Source organism: Aptenodytes forsteri, unplaced genomic scaffold (genome assembly GCF_000699145.1).
Source record: "Aptenodytes forsteri isolate BGI_AS27 unplaced genomic scaffold, ASM69914v1 Scaffold216, whole genome shotgun sequence".
NCBI classification, from domain to species: domain Eukaryota; kingdom Metazoa; phylum Chordata; class Aves; order Sphenisciformes; family Spheniscidae; genus Aptenodytes; species Aptenodytes forsteri.
The window spans coordinates 2,411,762-2,429,070 of record NW_008796114.1 but is presented as its reverse complement, the minus strand read 5'-3'; the positions used below and the strand labels follow the sequence as shown (position 1 = coordinate 2,429,070).

General features: G+C 44.0%; 2 protein-coding genes across 5 annotated transcripts; one reads left to right on the top strand and one right to left on the bottom strand.

Annotated features, from left to right (window-relative positions):
• Nucleotides 1–2,798: 2,798 nt before the first annotated feature.
• On the top strand, nucleotides 2,799–15,001 carry LPCAT3 (lysophosphatidylcholine acyltransferase 3). Of its 4 annotated transcripts, XM_019474110.1 has the most exons (14): nucleotides 2,799–4,021; nucleotides 4,809–5,507; nucleotides 9,011–9,118; nucleotides 9,236–9,342; nucleotides 9,496–9,589; nucleotides 9,711–9,748; nucleotides 10,825–11,003; nucleotides 11,417–11,525; nucleotides 12,240–12,326; nucleotides 12,646–12,812; nucleotides 13,451–13,598; nucleotides 14,125–14,283; nucleotides 14,393–14,519; nucleotides 14,652–15,001. In XM_019474110.1, the coding sequence occupies exons 2-13, from the start codon at nucleotides 5,432–5,434 to the stop codon at nucleotides 14,507–14,509; spliced, it is 1,389 nt and encodes a 462-aa protein (XP_019329655.1). In that variant the 5' UTR covers nucleotides 2,799–4,021; nucleotides 4,809–5,431; the 3' UTR covers nucleotides 14,510–14,519; nucleotides 14,652–15,001. The 4 variants fall into 4 exon arrangements, with proteins under 4 accessions (XP_019329655.1, XP_009285405.1, XP_019329657.1 ...); XM_009287130.2 differs by lacking the exon at nucleotides 2,799–4,021 and having other exon boundaries at nucleotides 4,411–5,507; XM_019474112.1 differs by lacking the exons at nucleotides 2,799–4,021; nucleotides 4,809–5,507 and adding an exon at nucleotides 5,986–6,044.
• A 224-nt stretch (nucleotides 15,002–15,225) lies between these two features.
• Nucleotides 15,226–17,268, bottom strand: EMG1 (EMG1, N1-specific pseudouridine methyltransferase; the record flags this gene model as incomplete). Its single annotated transcript, XM_009287188.1, has 5 exons — nucleotides 15,226–15,553; nucleotides 15,917–16,066; nucleotides 16,232–16,290; nucleotides 16,672–16,813; nucleotides 17,170–17,268. Coding segments are annotated over 5 exons (564 nt in total), but the record flags the coding sequence as incomplete, so codon positions are not given.
• Nucleotides 17,269–17,309: the final 41 nt, after the last annotated feature.

Genomic DNA, 17,309 nt, shown 5'->3' with positions numbered 1-17,309 from the left:
CCCTCCGACTCTCCTGGTGGAGAGGGGGAAGCCGCTCTGAAGCGGGGCGGGCGAGCCGGCGGGTTTCCCCGCAGGGAGGGGGGGTGCGGTCCTGGCAGGCTGCCTGTGAAAGGGGTGCGGGCACCCCGCGTGCGGGGGCGAGGGGAAGAGCCTGGCTTTGAGACCTGCGGAGCCAGTCGCCGTGGTGCTGGCACTCGGCGTGCCGCGAAACGCGTCCGGTTTGGGTCTGTGTGGTGAGCGCTGTTTTGGGCGCCAGAACTTTGTCTGCAGTTGTTCCGCTGTCTTTGCGCGAGTGCCAGGTGCTGCATGTGCATCGGATCCCCCGTGAGCATGTGTCGGGAGGGGTGTACGCTTAGGAATCTCCACAACCCCGCTGAGACGTCGCCCTGTGCGAGTGCAGGGAGCTCTCTGCCAAGAGACATTATTAGTGTCTGCGGCGATCATGGAACTATGCGGGAGTGGCGTGTCACCACGGGGACTACCAGGTCGGGTGAGCAAAGCCTGCTGGCTAAGTGGGCAGAAGACCCGGGATGCTGTGCTACGCTCCACCTGCAGTGCAAAGCATGTTGCAAAACACATGCTGCTTATGCTTATCTAAACATGAGATAGTTACGTCACATGTAAAATGGTTAAGGCAGGGCTGGAGTTACGATGTGGGCTAACAATTGAGGGGGAGGTTATAGCTCCCAAAACACTAATTCAAATGTATGTAGACATGCTGTCTACCTGAATCTCTGCAGATACCCAATGAAACTGTAGGTTTTGAAAGCTTTTGGTGGTGTAGTCACCTAGCAGCTAGGAAAGACAAGCTTTTCCCTGAACCTAAAAGTATATCTAAAGGGATACAGCTGCTACTGTGTGATCTGTCAAAATAAAGTTCCTTTGGCTAACTAAAAGTATAATTTTTAAAAAGGGAAGCAAGAAGAGTTGTGTCACTTCATAACTGTGGTCTGGACCAGACGTTTCTGCCTGATTTAATCTACGATGTGTAAGATCAAACTGAACCAAAACATTCTTCACGTCAAGGATAGATACAGGGGATTGAACTGACTATCATTTTGAACTTAACTTAGAAGTTAGTTAAACCAAACTTCTATAAAGAAAAATGTAATAGGAAACATATACAGGACATGCACATAAGTCAGCATGAATTAATCTAGCAGCTCCCCACAGCTGAACGGGAAAAGTCCTGCTTTCCTTTCTCCCACGTCTGTCTCTGGTACTTTAATTACGATCTGATTGAATTTACTTGCCTGGCAGAAACCTAAACCAGAAAAAGCAGATAGTTTACTACCAGGTTAGTCAACTGAACCAACCAAGGGACTAGTCTAACAAGTACTGATGCAGAAAAGGTGTTAGAAAGCGTGTGTGGAGGCAGACGGATACAGTAGAGTGATGCCTTTGCAGAATGTACCTTGAACGTACTCTCAGAGTTCCTTCTGCCTTCTTACTAGCAATAAGCTAGAACATGATATTGGAAGGCTGTTTCCTGCTTGGTGTCTTATGGGTGAGCAAAACTACTTACTTCTTTGAAATGAACAGCAGATAATTATCATCTTAATGATAAGAAGAGATGCCCACTGCAGTCAGTAGATTCATTAAGTCCAAGGTTTGTGTGTGTCATTACAAACGTTCCACGTACAGTGTTGACACTAAGCCACTGAGATGGCACAGTGTCCCTTCCTGATGTAGGCCACTGTCTATTTTGCATAAATTCTTAATGGATCTTTATAATTTGTATTAAAAGTCTGGGGATCAAGGACTGAGAACCCACTCACGTCTCTTTCCCCTGCATACCTGAAATGTATACCAAACTAGGAGGCTAGAGCTGCACGTTTCCTTGTCCTTTTTCCCTCACTCGGTGTCTCTTAATTACATGCAATTGAAGGCATAACTTCAGACGGAAGGCTTAAAGGCATGCAGAACAGCCTCGCCTCTAGTTTGGTACTCTTGCAGATCATGTAGGTTGAACCACTCGGGCAGAGGGATTGACTCCAGCTTTCCTGCTTAATGGGTGGGTAGTAAAGCAGTGTACCATTACATTAAAAGGAAGTGCCAAGCACCACTCCAGAGCAGCATGAGAGAAGAGTGAGAAGAGTTCCTTAACCCAGCACTAACATGAAAAGAAGTGTTCATTTAATTGCAGCTTAGCTTACAATCCTTTTAATGTGACTGAAAGCCTTAAGCCTGTTGGTAATGCAACTAGCGCTGATGACCACTTCATAGGATGGCATGGGGTATAAATGAAAGGCATTTCTAAAAGCTGGAAATGGCATTAGGACAGGCAAGGTATGGCTTTTCCTTCACTTCCTCCATTTCAGGTGTTTGCATAGATTCAGGAAGAAAATTATTTTTGTTGGCTGCAGCTAATACTATTGAATTATTTCAGAACAAGACCATGAGGATGAAGCACGGTACTCTGTTCCAAAGATGGATTGAAAAGTTGTTGCTTGTTTCTCCCTCTGTGATGCAGTTTACCATCTACACTGTGCAGTTCTACTGCGACAGCTGTTTCTAGGGTCTCACTGTTCAGGAGATCACCAGAAACTGGTAAAAATAGCCTTCTGCAAAAGAGGAAGAATCGCAAAGGACTTTGCAACTTCTTACGTTAATTTCTGGAGAAAGCTGAATTATTGTTGAAAAAAAAAGTCTGAATGGACTCTCTTGATTCAGAATAAGAGTGTTTGCTTAGTCATGATCTGAAATAATCAAAAGAGGTAATTTAAAACTGTTAACATTCTGCCACTACTGAAAAAAATTTAATACAGGGGAGAACGAGAGGAGGAGAAAGGAAGAGCAACTAAGAAGAAAAATTGGAGTAGTCCTAAAGGGCACCACCTTTTCTCAGTGAACAAATGAAGACTGTAACAGCACACTGCTGAGTACATTATGGGGATTTTAATCACAGCTTTGTATTTAAATCAGAGACACCTTTTATACATCCTGCAATTTTTAAGCAAAGCATACAACTAGAATAGAGTCCATTACTCAGATCATACAAGATTAAAAACTTACTTCAGACTTCCTGTATGTGAAAATTTGCATAAACAGCCTTTGAAGAAATTAGGCTGCAATTTGGCAATATTATCAACAGCAGTAATACTTGAAGCATAGTTCTGGACCCTGTCATTTAAAAAACTGTGGTATGTCTATCAATCATATGAAAATGTCTTTTGAGAGATGTATTCTACCTTGCATTCTTCAGTAGGTCCAGGGCCCAGTGTTCCCCCAGGAGAAACTCTGTCTTTAGGTCAGCATGGAAGGCACCAATGGTCTCAGCTCTGTACCTACAGAGTTACTTTCCGGTTGCTGAAGTAAGCAGTCTGAACAAATGCTGTCCTAGCCTCTTGGAGGAGAAGGGGAGGGAGCCCCTCCAGCGGTACGAAGGAGGGATGAGGGTTTATATGCTGCTGTTCTTGTCCTCCCATGAGAGGAGACATTTCTTTCCTGCTGTCACTGCTCAAAGTGTAAGCCAGGATACAGAAGGCCTCGTGGCGCTGTGTATTTAAGACTTTAAGTTGATCTTATTTCTTGTGTGGCTGTACGATCCCAAGGAATTAAAGATGTTTATCTGGCCATACTATTACACAGTGGCTTGCAAGCTGCCTGGCATGTTCTGCTGCATAATATGGAGGGGGGCCAACATACTGTTTACAGCCCTGAGCCAGAACTGACCCTGCTGATCTGCCCAGACCTGCCAGGAAAAGCACTGGGGACATGTTCCCTTATCTACAGACATAGCAGTGACCTGCAGAAAGTAACACGTTCCTACTGAATAGGTGCCAGAAACCAGCTGCTTTGCTGGTTGGAGATAAGTGGTCTTATCTCCTCCTCTTCTGCCTCTCACCTGTTTTTTTACATCCTCTGCTTATTCCTGCTGTCTGCATCCTGAAGATTTTTAGGCTCAGTGAAATTCTCCCTCTGGTCACCCATAGCTGATGACTTATCCCAAATCAAGTCCCCAGGTGGTCAGCCAAGCAAGAACCTTACTGAAGGGGAGGCAAACAACTGGTTTTAATGGGTAAGAGATGGGAGAAGTTGTAAGAGGCAGCACCATCCTGTCACAGGTGCTAAAACCAGCCCTGTCACAGAGCACTCACGTACTGCCTTTTTTAAACTCTTAACTTCAAATACATCTTGTTCCTTAAATAATTAAAAAAAAAAAGAGAGCTGTGTAATGCTACACACTGACTGTGTCTACTTTAGCAAGTAAAATGGCCCAGTAGGAATGTATCTGTAGAGCAGACTAGTTTGTGTGCAGTACCTTATGTCCTCACTACACGGGTTTTGGGCATTTACTTTGGATTTGCTTCAGTCTGGTCATGCAGACTGAGCACCGATTGGAGTGCATTTTCAGTTAAGTTTCATCCGAAGAGAGTCCTGTTCACATGCTTTTGAGATGGTTCTGCTATGCAAACTAAAGCACTGTAAGTGGACTTCAAAAGTACACTCCTGAGCTGAATTAAAATACTCATGTAACACTTACTGTTAGACAGGGCGTAGGACTTTTGCAGTATTATAGACAGAAAAAGAGAATACCTTTGAAGTCAAAGTATTAGGTAAGGCTTATATTTTAACATGTCTTTTTCCTGTTGTCCCCTTCCTTTTAGTTTTAGCATTCTTATAAGAAAATGGAGACAATTGATCTGCTGGATGTTAACAAAGGTAGTGTTAACTGATCAGCAGAAGGGAGAAGAGGAAAAATAGTCTGATCTGCTCTCTTGAAGATGAAACAAAGCTAACACATATAAAAGGGGAAATAAAGGGAGCAGAGATTAAAAGAATGTTTCTGGTGTTCTTATTTGCAGCTTTATCTCCGGAAAAAGACAGGCATCTTAATCACCCATTCCAGAAGATGGCAGACTTGACAGCGCTATTTTTGCTTGAAATTAGTAGAACTTTCCTCCTGCCTAATCCAGCCTCTTGATCATTTACTTCTCTTGCTCAACTAGATTCTTGTATCTGTGGACAACCTGGGCGTTGTGCAGTGGCCCATTACTCTCCCAAATGGCTGTGGTGAAGAAGCTGACCTTTTCCTTTTCTTCCAGTGCCGGGGTTCTCTTAACCAGAGGTCATCCTCTTGTTCCTGTGAAGTTAAAAAAAAAAAAAGGAGGAATTTATCATCAGCAGCATATCTCGGCTAATTTGTCCCTTTTATATCAATTGCTAATTCCCTTCTATAGAAAGTCTATATAGAGGCAAAAGTCAACTCTGCGTGCAGACTGCTTTTCAACTCCATGGTGTGTAGAGAAGGAGAATTACCTCGGATCAGGAGGTCACCTTCTGTTTTCTCCAGGAGTATTACAGCTGGGTTCCTGCCTCGGTCCGCTCTGCCTGAGGGAGCTGTGAAAGAGGAGTTTGGCGGACTGGGAGCTGCTGTGCAGGGTCCCTCGGCAGCAAGGAGCGGGGACTCCCGTCCTGTTGCTTCTGAATGGCAAAAGCAAAGCAGCGCAGCATCCTGCCGCTGACATATCCAAATGTGACGGCAAGCTTGCCAGGTGGCAACGGTAACTTCAAAAACTGCTCTCCTGCTTTTGCTCTGCTAATTCAGGCTGCTTCAAGAACACCGTAGTGGAGCGGGAGTACTGCCGTTGTTATCGTTAGGAATAGCTCGTTATTTAATAGATAGATAGTTTACGAGTGTTCAAAAATGCACAGGCCTCAGCAGGATGGCCATTGATATTCAGTATCCACTGCCATTTGAGGGTTAAAGTTTGTATCTGCAGTGTGGAACTGGCCCAGTTGTAAAACTGAGAAAATTACCTTGCGGGCAGCAAAACTGTAACTAAATTGCAGTCCAGAGTACTAGCAAGTTGCTCTGGATATCAGAAGAATTTAGGCTGGCGTTGTGACTTTTGAACTGGAACAGCATCCATGTACTACAAGACCGGGATTTAAATTTGTGGCTTTCTAAAAACATATATGCTGTGCATACTAGTAGCTCTCTATTTGCAAGGGCTCATAATTCTTTCTCCTTCAGAGCAGCATTACCCAAACCACGATATGATCTCCTGTGTAGAGCTAAAAAGGAGTATGTGTGACAGGTGAGACAGGTCTTTTAAAGAGTGGGAACACTAGTTGGGGATGGAAGAAAATAGGTAAAATTTCTGGCTTTTAGAAACTTGAAGTGCATTATAGTATTCAGTCATAATTTAATTCTGTCTACAGCAATGGCTGGAGCCAGAAACCAGATATTTTTTTTCTGATGAAAATGGAATGTTTTGCAAGATTTTACTGATTTTTGAGAGAGTGGGAAATCCTTGAAAATGTGGTTTTAAAACCGTAAGTGTCAACAAACAGCAATAAATTGTGCTTTGCCTGTATTTCTGATCTGATCTTTCTCCCCCTTGCTCAAAAGGGGGAAACATTTCTCTGCAGTAAACCTCAGTATTTTAACTTTTGATCTAAACTGATGGTAACACTTTATTGTGCTTTGCCTGTATTTCTGATCTGATCTTTCCCTCCCTTGCTCAAAAGGGGGAAACATTTCTCTGCAGTAAACCTCAGTATTTTTTTGATCTAAACTGATGGTAACACTTTATTTATTTTTTTTACTACTTTCCATTTCACAAATCTGTTGTTGTTGTTAATATGTTTACTAAACTTCAGCAGGAAAATTGACACGTGAAAAAAGAATCCCCGTCTATATGTTTCTGCATATAAGGCTGATAGACAATACTGCTTACTTTTTTTTTCTTAAAATCATGTGAATTGCTCTAATTCTTTGAGTTACTCCTGTATCTCCAAAGAGCCCATGTGATGAACTCTCTTTGCTGATTCCCTATTTCCTCTTCAGCTGGCGTTTGGGGACAGCAGAGGCATGTACCTCTGATTCTGGTGTCGGAGCAGGAAGGGAAAGGGAGAGTTTGGGTAAGGCATTTTGTCGGGGAATGTGGAGACGCTGCTGCAGAAGGGAAGAGCAAGCTGAATGAGCGTGCAGGAGTGAGGTTGCTAGGCTCTGCAGATGAAGGGCTGTGGTATGTGGGGCTGGCCGGCTGCTCAGACCAAGAAAGCAGCCTGTGGCATGGAAACAGGCGCAGGACACGAAAGGAGGAAGGAACAGGAACGAGGAGGCAGGGAAGACCAAAAGTAGGGTGGCAAGAGGCGGAGGAAATGGGGAGCAGCAGCTTAGTTTCAAGAAGCAGCAGGTACATACCTGGGCTCAGTAGAGCATGCCACCGTCTGGGATCTAGAAGGGAGCCCGAAAGTCCCAAACTCTGGGACTCCCTCCCAAGGGACCTGGGGGGACAGAAAGGACCTTGAAATGGCTCCAGTCACGCCTCAGCCCGTTAGCACTGACAGACTGCAATATGTGTATTTTATATAACATGATAGAGTTTCTCCTTTCCTCTTACAGTAGTGACTAGATTTGGCCTTGCTTATTGGAAACCTTTCATCCATCAAACGCTTCTTGGCAAAATGTGCATTTCATCACCTTTTATTACTGCTCCATATAAAACATGACTACCTACTGCTACTATTACTCCATTAGTGCAAGTAGCAGAGATCTATCCACTGCTACACATTTCAGCTAGGCTAATGAGCAGTGTGGATGCCAGTATTGTGGGATGTGATGAATTTCCTTTTTTTTTTTTTGAGAAGAGGTTTTTTTGTTTTGTTTTTAATCAGGCTAAAGAACACAAGTTTGCAAAGTAAAGCCAAGTTATGATCAAACGCTTCTTGGCAAAATGTGCATTTCATCACCTTTTATTACTGCTCCATATAAAACATGACTACCTACTGCTACTATTACTCCATTAGTGCAAGTAGCAGAGATCTATCCACTGCTACAGATTTCAGCTAGGCTAATGAGCAGTGTGGATGCCAGTATTGTGGTATGTGATGAATTTCCTTTTTTTTTTTTGGTAGAAGAGGTTTTTTTGTTTTGTTTTTAATCAGGCTAAAGAACACAAGTTTGCAAAGTAAAGCACCAAGTTATGAAATGCCAGAATTAAAGTTGCTTCTGCTATCCCAATTCAGCTCGTTGTGCACATGCCTTTAGAAACACTAGTTGCGTGAACAGACTTCACGTACTCATGGACAATGCTTCCTGTGTCAATATGTATTAAAACATAATATATTTATTGTCTAATATGTGGCAATGTTTATTGCATGCTACATGAACCTCACCTAGGTGACAGAATTTAATTTACTCATGAGTTTCTGTATGGTACTTCTCACCATACTACCAGAGTGCTTCACAAATGTTTGCTTCTCACTAGAGCCACAGATGAATAATCTGGAGGCATTCCTAAATTAGACTGGGAGCTAACACACAGAAAATGCAAGAAAAAAACTCCTTCTACCTATCTTAGCTGCTCCATGTGAAATGCTTCTGACTTTGATTTTTTTCAAAACTACTACATGCGTAGTCCCCGTGAATTTTGGTTACAGCTTTGTGTGCCCAGTACTTCACAAATCAGATGCAAATCTGAAGTTAGAAAAGAAAGAGCGTACTAGTGGAGATCTCTTGTGGAACTCTGGTGTTAAAGTTGGTCAGCATCATGTAAGAACACATTGAGGTGGGAGCAGGGATTGAATTTTTTAGGACAATGTAATGGTATTAACCATAAAATTCCCCCTCTTCCCCTCCCCCCGTTTTTTTTTAATCTGGCTTCTTGCCACATTCACTGTATTTGTCACAGAATTTGGAAATGAATCGGAGACTAAAGTCTTGATTCATGTATTTCAGCATTATCCACCTCACGTATTGAATGAGGCCAGAAACTGTAATCCTCGAATTTCTTGTACTTCAGTGTCAACTTTGATATAATAACGTTCCTGCTAAGGTATTTTCTTCTGTATAATATAAAGAGTAAGTCATCTGGCATGTATCCCCTGAGATGGAAATACAATATCAGGAATGTATACCGTGACCTGTGTTGATGATGTTATCTATATAAAGTACACGTTCCTAATAACATGTTCAAGAAAGCTATAATCTGGACCATTACAAACGCTTGTCTACACTAATTTACAACTCTCATCTTTTTTTTTCTCCTCTACTCAGGATATCCTTTTGCCTTGTTCCAGCGCTATTTCCTCTTCCAGAAGGAGACCTACCTCATTCATCTCTACAATGTGTTCACAGGACTCTCAATTGCTTACTTCAATTTTGGTAAGATGAGTTTGGGAAGAGAGAGCTGCCTGGCCCAGGGTGTGCTGTGGTTTGGGAGGACCTATAATGGGAAAATATGATTTCTACTTCACCTCTCTCTCTTTCCCCGCTCCACAGGGATGCAGTTCTTTCATTCCCTGCTATGTGTCCTAATCCAGTTCCTCATACTGAGACTTATGGGTCGCACAATCACTGCCGTCTTCACCACGTTCTTCTTTCAGATGGTAAAACTCTCTTTCTTACTGCATCGGTTTGTAGAAAGGAGCCCTCTGTTTAGTTTTGCACTTCCCACTAGCAACTGTGGGTGGAAAAGTGGAGACAGATCAAAACCAGCTGGAGGAATTAGTTTGAATAACCCAAACAATGGTTTCTTTCAGACATACCTTATGGCTGGATATTACTTCACAGCCACAGAGCATTATGACATCAAGTGGACAATGCCACATTGTGTCTTGACGCTCAAGTTGATTGGTGAGTGACACCTCCTTCCTATCTCTTGCACTCTACAAGCTGTGCCTCAGGGAAGAGGGGACTGCTTGTTCAGCCCAACCAGCCCATCCCAGGGCTTCATATAATTGTTTCTCACCTCTAGGTCTGGCCATCGATTACTATGATGGAGGAAAAGATCTGGTGAGTAAGACACCATTCTCCTTCATTCCTCCTCCGCTCTTCAGTGCCATTCCAGTGAGCTAGAGGTCAGAAAATCAAGTTCAAAGGATGCGAGTTAGCAAGCTGCATTCATTGTTTGGTAAAAGCCATAGCTGAGAGGGGGGAGCATCTGTGAGTGTCTGAGGGCACTGAATTCTGGAGTGGAAAAAAGTAATTTGGAACAGAGACAGTAGTGATTAGAGATGGACAAAAGTTGTTTTAATCATGTCAGAATATTATTCTGCCCCCCTCCAAATTCCCCACCATCTCCTTCCCCCAAATCTGTTGCTTTAGATTCCCGATCCCCAATGCTCTGTGTCTTGTGGGTAGCGTACCTTTAACTTGCAGACTATCAGCACTGGATCTCAGTTACCATCTTCCTTTCCTTTGTTTAGTCTTACCATATCCTTGTGGATGGTTACCCTTTACTGTTTGTTAGGGCCCTGTTTTTAGAGCAGATGAAACAGTGAGAGGAGTTGCATGGCACAATGTGTGGGAGAGGGCAGAACACTTGCTACAGTGTCTTACTTCAAGTATTTGCATTCCCCATCTCCTGTTTGGGGCCTGACACAGTCTTTAGCATCCATGGAATCGCTGCTGACTGCACGAAAACAAGTTTGAGCTGAAATTTACTAAGCTGAAGTTTAAAGTATTGAAAGACAATGAATTCTTGCATCAAGAAGTAGGAATTGTAGGACGATAAGGTCTTGGGAGAGTACATGCGATTGCAGTCAGGGCCTGGAATAGGTCAGGTACAGTGCTTTTACTATGCCTGCTACGCTGGCAGGGATGTATGTCAATAGATCCCTTCCATGTTTTGAGCTTATTTGGGAATACAGGTCTGTGCAACTGGTCTCAGCCATTGGATCTTGTTGCTATTTAGAGGGGTGGGGATAGAGAGGGCTGGGGAGAGGAATGGATGTGAAGTACAAAGTGGAAAGCTCCATATACATGGAGAGCAAGAACTGAGACCATTAAGGAGGTAGGCTGAGAACATAACATCCAGAGCTAGTATGAGATCCCCTAGGATGATGTTAATGCCACTCCCTTTGGTGCAGGAGTTCCTGACCCCTGAGCAGCGGCGATTTGCTGTCCGGGGAGTTCCTACCTTGCTGGAGGTCTCAGGATTCTCCTATTTCTATGGTGCCTTCATGGTGGGGCCTCAGTTCTCCATGACAGACTATCAGAAACTGGCAAGGGGTGAGATGACTGACGTTCAAGGACAGAGACCCAATAGGTAACAAAAAGCCACTTAGCTCCTCACCTTCCTGAGATCCCAGAATGCTGAATCCTCCACATGTTCCCTGCAGCAAAGTGCCTTCTCACCTGGACACTGAAGTACGGTGACCAAAAGTGACTTACAAGACAAGGCAGTCTTTCAAAAGTTGCTCATAACTCTCTGCATAATGTCCTAGCATTGTTCCAGGGCATGAACGTCAACAACCATTTGACATCTTTAGTACAGACTCGGTCCCAACCTGGTAATGTTAGCATCCCAGCTTCCAAACGGAGGCATCTGCTGCAGTGGAACATGGTGACTCCCTATCGCTATCTCCCCTACCTCTTCTTCTCCACTTCTGTTTTTAAAATTATGAGTTTGAAGGTCTCTTTCCGAGGCTTTTCTTTGACCTTCATATTTTTCTTTCTCAGTTTTGTGCCTGCTCTCAAGCGCCTGAGTTTGGGTCTCTTGTTTCTAGTAACCTATACTTTGTCAAGCCTGTACGTCTCTGATGAATACCTCATCTCAGATGATTATATGGTATGTATTCATTTGGCAGTTCTGGGGTGTGGAAGAATTCTACTGCTCTGGTGGGCAGTGGATCTACAAGAGTGGATTTTTATTTTTAGTTTTGCCTCAATTTAAAAATAGGGTAAGTCAGCAACTAGTGATAAGCCTTTCCACAACTGATTTGGCTTTACTGCCTGTCCTGTGGATTCCATTTGACGCAGAACAGGAATGTGTTAAGCTGAACTGAACCAAATGAAAACTTTTACAAATAGACAATTAATCTTAGATGCTACTGTTGTTTTTGGAAACCTAACATATGTATTTTGTGACCTTTTAATGACCTTCCATTTAACCATTACATGCAAGGAACTTCACTAGAGTAACTTGCAAGGCTTACCAGAATCTTTGAGGTTCTTGGAAAACTCTTAATAAGTAATTCCTACCTAAAGATTATCAGTGTTTGTGTCAGTATGAATAAATGAGGGTGTAAATTCCACAATGATTATGCTAACCACAGAGTCTTCCCAAAGTACCTACTTCAGTACAGCCAAATATTACCAAAGGAAGGAGAATGATGTGTAAATTTGCATAAGCCAATAGCCTGGCAGTCCAGTCCATGTAGCAGTCCCAACACATACATCAGATTAAACTGAAAGACAGTGATGAGATCTCGTCTATTTTGTCTTATTATTGCCACTCAACTCCATTTTTAATTTTTATTCTATTTCACTGTTATCTCTGCAGGAGAAGCCTTTCTGGTTCCGTTGTGGTTACATACTGATCTGGGGCAAAATTATACTCTACAAATACGTAACCTGCTGGCTTGTTACGGTGAGTCTAGATGTCATTCCAGAAACAAAAGACAAATGAACAAAGATAGTACCTTTGCAGCTACTTAGTATGCTCTTGGACTTAGTGCTAAATGGAAGTAAGCCAAATGTCTGGAGATCAGTGCAGGTCAGTTTAGCTTGCTTTAAGTTAGCAAAGGCTAGCTAACTAAAAAGCAGGCAGTTTTTAATCCATTTGTTCCATCTGCAGTAGTGTCTCTCCACTCAACACAGTGAGTTAGAGCTTCCCCAGCTCTGCCTTTCCAAAAAAAAAGGGGGCAATGTTTTCCTCTCATCTCTTTCTTGTGAATCTTTTTCCATAGGAAGGTGTCTGCATCCTTGTTGGTCTGGGGTACAATGGAAAGGACCAGAGTGGAAAGCCTTTGTGGGATGCCTGTGCCAACATGAAAGTCTGGCTGTATGAGACAACACCTTTGTTCACAGGGACCATTGCTTCTTTCAACATCAACACCAATGCTTGGGTGGCCCGGTGAGCAGGACAAAATTCCCCTTCTGTAATGTGTTGGTAACGTCTGTCAACAGAACCAAGGTCCTAGGCTGAGAGGGAGCACTAGAGGAAGAATCTGCCAGTTTTCAGTTCTTACACTTTCTTCCACGTTTTGCTGCTGTCCCATTTGAAACAGGTTACTGGGTCAGACAGATCTTTTCATTCAATCTAAAAGGGCAGTTCATTAATATAGGCAAGCAGTTGATGGCAGCAGGAGGGCAGAGGCTAGAACGGGACCACAGCGAGCCCTTTGGCCTGCCCGGTCAAACAGCTGCAGAACTGCTCTAACAGCTGGTTCCTACATCATGCCTCTTGATGCTCCCTATGCAATGACTCCACCGGGTTTTGGTTCGGCACTTGCTGGGGGACACAACTGAATTGTAAAATACCTTCATTTCTGTGTGCGTTGTCGGATGAACCACTTCTCCCCACTAGCTGGGATTTCTTTAAGACAAGGGCTGAGGTACACTGTGCCCTGGTAAGGGGAGCTGTCTTGCTGTTTCTGTCACTACAGGGTGTGCAAAGGCATACGGTCCCCTGGGCCCTGCACCTCTGACACGGAGAGGGGAGGACAGACAATAAACTAGAAGCACTTTGAGTTTGTTTCTTTTCTGCTCTAGCTACATCTTCAAGCGTCTGAAGTTCCTGGGTAACAAACTGCTGTCGCAGGCACTGGCCCTGCTCTTCCTGGCCATTTGGCACGGGCTGCACTCTGGCTACCTGGTGTGCTTTCAAATGGAGTTGCTTATAGTCATCGTTGAAAGACAGGTGCGCTTTGTCTGACTTACCAGAATGGGGTGGCCTGCGTTAGCCTTTCCCCGTGACTCTGGAAACTGCCACGCTGAAGGCTTTACTTGGAGTAAATATGAAAAATAGCTGCTCACTTTGGAATTGGGTGTTCAAACATGATACGGTTCTGTTCTCAAGAGTTCAGTAGGTTGCTGGCTTCTGCACAGGCAAGCCATAAATTTATTGGAGAAGCTGACAGGAAGAAAAGTGGAGAACTTGGCATATGTGTAGAAGGTAACTGAAGTGCTTGGCAGCTGGAAAGGCTGGAGGACAAGCACGAGCTGAATGCCTCTGCTAAATCTCCCAGTACTGAGAGAACAACATTCCATATTTAAACTTTTTTTAATTAAAACTTTGAGCAGGACAGGGTACTTAGCTACTTTTTTAGACTAACTGCTTACTAAAATTCATTTTACACAGCTGGATAGATACTTTGGCCCCAGAGCCTGCATATATAGCCATAGGACATCCAACTGAGGAGAATTCTGTTTTTTCTTTAAATTAGATCATAAACCTTGTTCGGGACAGTCCTCCCCTAAGCACTTTGACCTCCATCACTGCCTTGCAGCCCATCTTCTACGTGCTGCAACAGGCTAACCACTGGATGTTTATGGGTTACTCTCTGGTGCCATTTTGCCTTTTCACCTGGGACAAATGGATGAAGGTATTTAGTAGCCACAAACAGACAACCCATCCTTTTCCCTCCATGCCTTCTCATATGTTCTTGGCTCAAAGCTGCTTGCTGATCCTTAACCCTGCCTTTCTCTTTACAGGTGTACAGGTCTATTTATTTCTTTGGCCATGTGTTGGTCTTCAGCTTATTATTGGTGTTGCCTTACATTCGCAGATTAATTGTGCCACGAAAAGAAAAACTAAAAAAAGCAGAATAACAGCCAAAAGGTAAGGTCATGCTATGCAGAGAGAATCTCACACTTGGACTGGGAGGTGAAGCAGGGCAGCAATATTACATCCCAAGGTAAAAGGCAAACATAAAACCAACAGAAACAAATCTAGCACTCTTCTCTTTTTCAGATTGTACCACCTGTGCATTTCTAGGAGTTGATTTAACACTCCGGAATCAACGCATCACCTGCCAAGTTTGCTGTGTTGAAGTATGACTTTTTTTCAACGTGAGGAGGGGGAAAGAGAAAGCACAGGGTCAGAGACCCGAAAGGAGGGGAATGGAGTAAGCCTCCTTCCAGAGCCTCCACCTTCTGTATGTTGCCTTATCTCTCTGCCGCCCTCCAGTGGACACTCGTGTCTCTCTGCTGGTATCAGATGATTGTAAAAACACTCAACGCAGGCACTGTATTGGATTGGAGCCACCTTCTGACTTTTCTACGTTTGTCATCCAAGATAAAAATTGCTCCTGGTCTTTTTCATATCGGCTTCAGCTCCTTTCCTCTTGAGTGCCTCGGTGTGGGAGTGTGAACTGTTGCACACCACTGAGTAAGGTGATTCTACAGGACTGAGTAGCTTCACCTGCAGGGTGAGTAGGGCACAGCTAAAAATTTCAGTTCCATGACAAATTTGGGCTGAGTCCCTGCTATAAAGGGATCAAGCCTGCCCATGTATTAAACATGAGAAAGTAAAATACACAAGCACTCTTATCAAAAGTGACCTTTAATAGGAGGGAAAAAAAGGTCAGTAGGGCAGTCCATTTAAAGTCTCATTGCTCCAGAAGCTACAAGGACAAAATTGAAGCCTTTTCCCTTCCAGAAGCCCAAAGTTGCACCAGGTTCACACCTAAGTAAAAGAGCCTCTCCAGAACACGGAGTCACTGTATAGGAGTCCACCATGACAGTAGTAGCAGCAGAAGCTCATACTACTCCCCAAACTTCCTCAAAGGCAGTAGTAATTTTAGCACATGTCAGGGCAGCAGAGAGGGGATAGTTGCTGATGGAGACCATCTTTTCTGTATAGTCAACATTGACCTAGAGAAAGAGAGGGGAGAAAAAAAAAAAATCAAGCTGCAAGTTTTCACTTAGTCCCATCTATCTCCATTGGTTGGAGGGGCACAGTATTTCTCCAAGGTTGAGCACGGGTACAATAAAACACAGTAGGACAACTGCTAGCCCTCACTAGTGCCCTCTCTCGGCAGGGAGAAAAGTCCCAAGTGTTGCAGCATTGGGCCTTTTTTTGACAAGCCTACCTGGGGGAAAAGAAGGAGGGGGAGGGCAGGACAGGGGTGACCAAGCAAAAAAGAGCAGAAGAAAAAACACACATACTCAGAACTAGACTGAAATCTATGCTGATAAAGATTTTTACAACTCCAAGTAAGGGATACATGCACTTACCGAACCGTGGGCAAAAGCTCCCACAACAATGGCAACTGGCTCTGCTGTAGGAACTAGTTCACGCAGATCTGACACCTTTGGAACTGCAAAAGAGGTACCTATCTTCATACAGCCCACAGGGAGATGATCACTGACTGGATTTTTAATCACCTGCAGAAAGTTAATAGGGGCATAGAGGTAAGAGACCCTGCCACATAGCTAAGTCCATAGTTTGTAAAAAAAAAAAAAAATTAAATAAAAAAAATCACTCCTACATCACCAGCTGCAAAGGAGGAATGTTGCAACATTACCTGTGAACAGTCAAAGAATGTTTACCTTCAACAATTTCTGAGGCCCATCGGCTGCTCGAACACTGAGCTTATGCAGCAACTGAACTGATAAGAGAAGAAAATTAGTTTAGCTGTCTGTTCTTTTGCCAGAGGAATCCTATCTTCTACCTAGTGATCAGAGCTAAAGTAGACAAAAAGTCTATCTTTAGAGTTCCCAGCATCTTCTAAAGCAGTCCTAAGAAATACTGATCAGCAAGTTACTTTGCTGCTAGTACAGTCTCATGCAGGCACTCCCCACTGTGCTAAGGAACACATAGTTGGACTATGCATCCTGGAACTTGCAAAAAGACACTTTCATTTCTCTGCTCTTTTCTCAGTTTCATATTTTTAAGGTTGGTGCAACTTTTTGACTCTTCCCAAAATTCTTCCACCCCTAACCGCCTTCCTGCATTATTTTGTGGCTGGTATAAAGTTTGAATCACTTACCCATAAGACCACAGAATCGATCAAAAGTTCTTGGGATTCTGGTTTGGGGATTGACTTCGATTAGAACATTCTTCTGGGTATGGATATAAACCTGCAGGAGACCAGCCCGATTCAGGGGGCTGTCCATGAGCATCAGGAGACTCTGAAATAGAAAAACACGCAGTAGTGTAAGTAGAAAAGGTGCAAGAGAGAGGACTCTTGGAAAACTTGAGGGTTAGGCCCCATAAATGCAGAAGGGACCGACGTTGAGGCAGAAAGGAGTTCATCCAGCCATACGAGCTCTGCTGCAATGCTGAGCTAAAGCAATCCTCTATCCAAATAAAGAGAATTACTAAACTTACAAACCACGAACATAGTGGGTAAGGGCCAACTCTCGCCCCCGTTCCACGGGCACAAGCAGACCCCGAGGCTGAGAGACAACCTCCCTCAAGCCGACCACCCTGCCGCCGCCCCGAGCAGCCCAGGCCGCCGCAGACGCTGCCCGGATCCAGCCGATACCTGGTGGGTGATGTCGGGTCGCACCTCCCCGGGGTCCCGGCCGTTCCGCAGCAGCAGCGCCTTGTGCTTGTCGCAGTTGAGGAGCTCGAACGTCTTCCCCACCTACGGCCAAAGCATGGAGAGGTGGGCAAGGGCGCCCG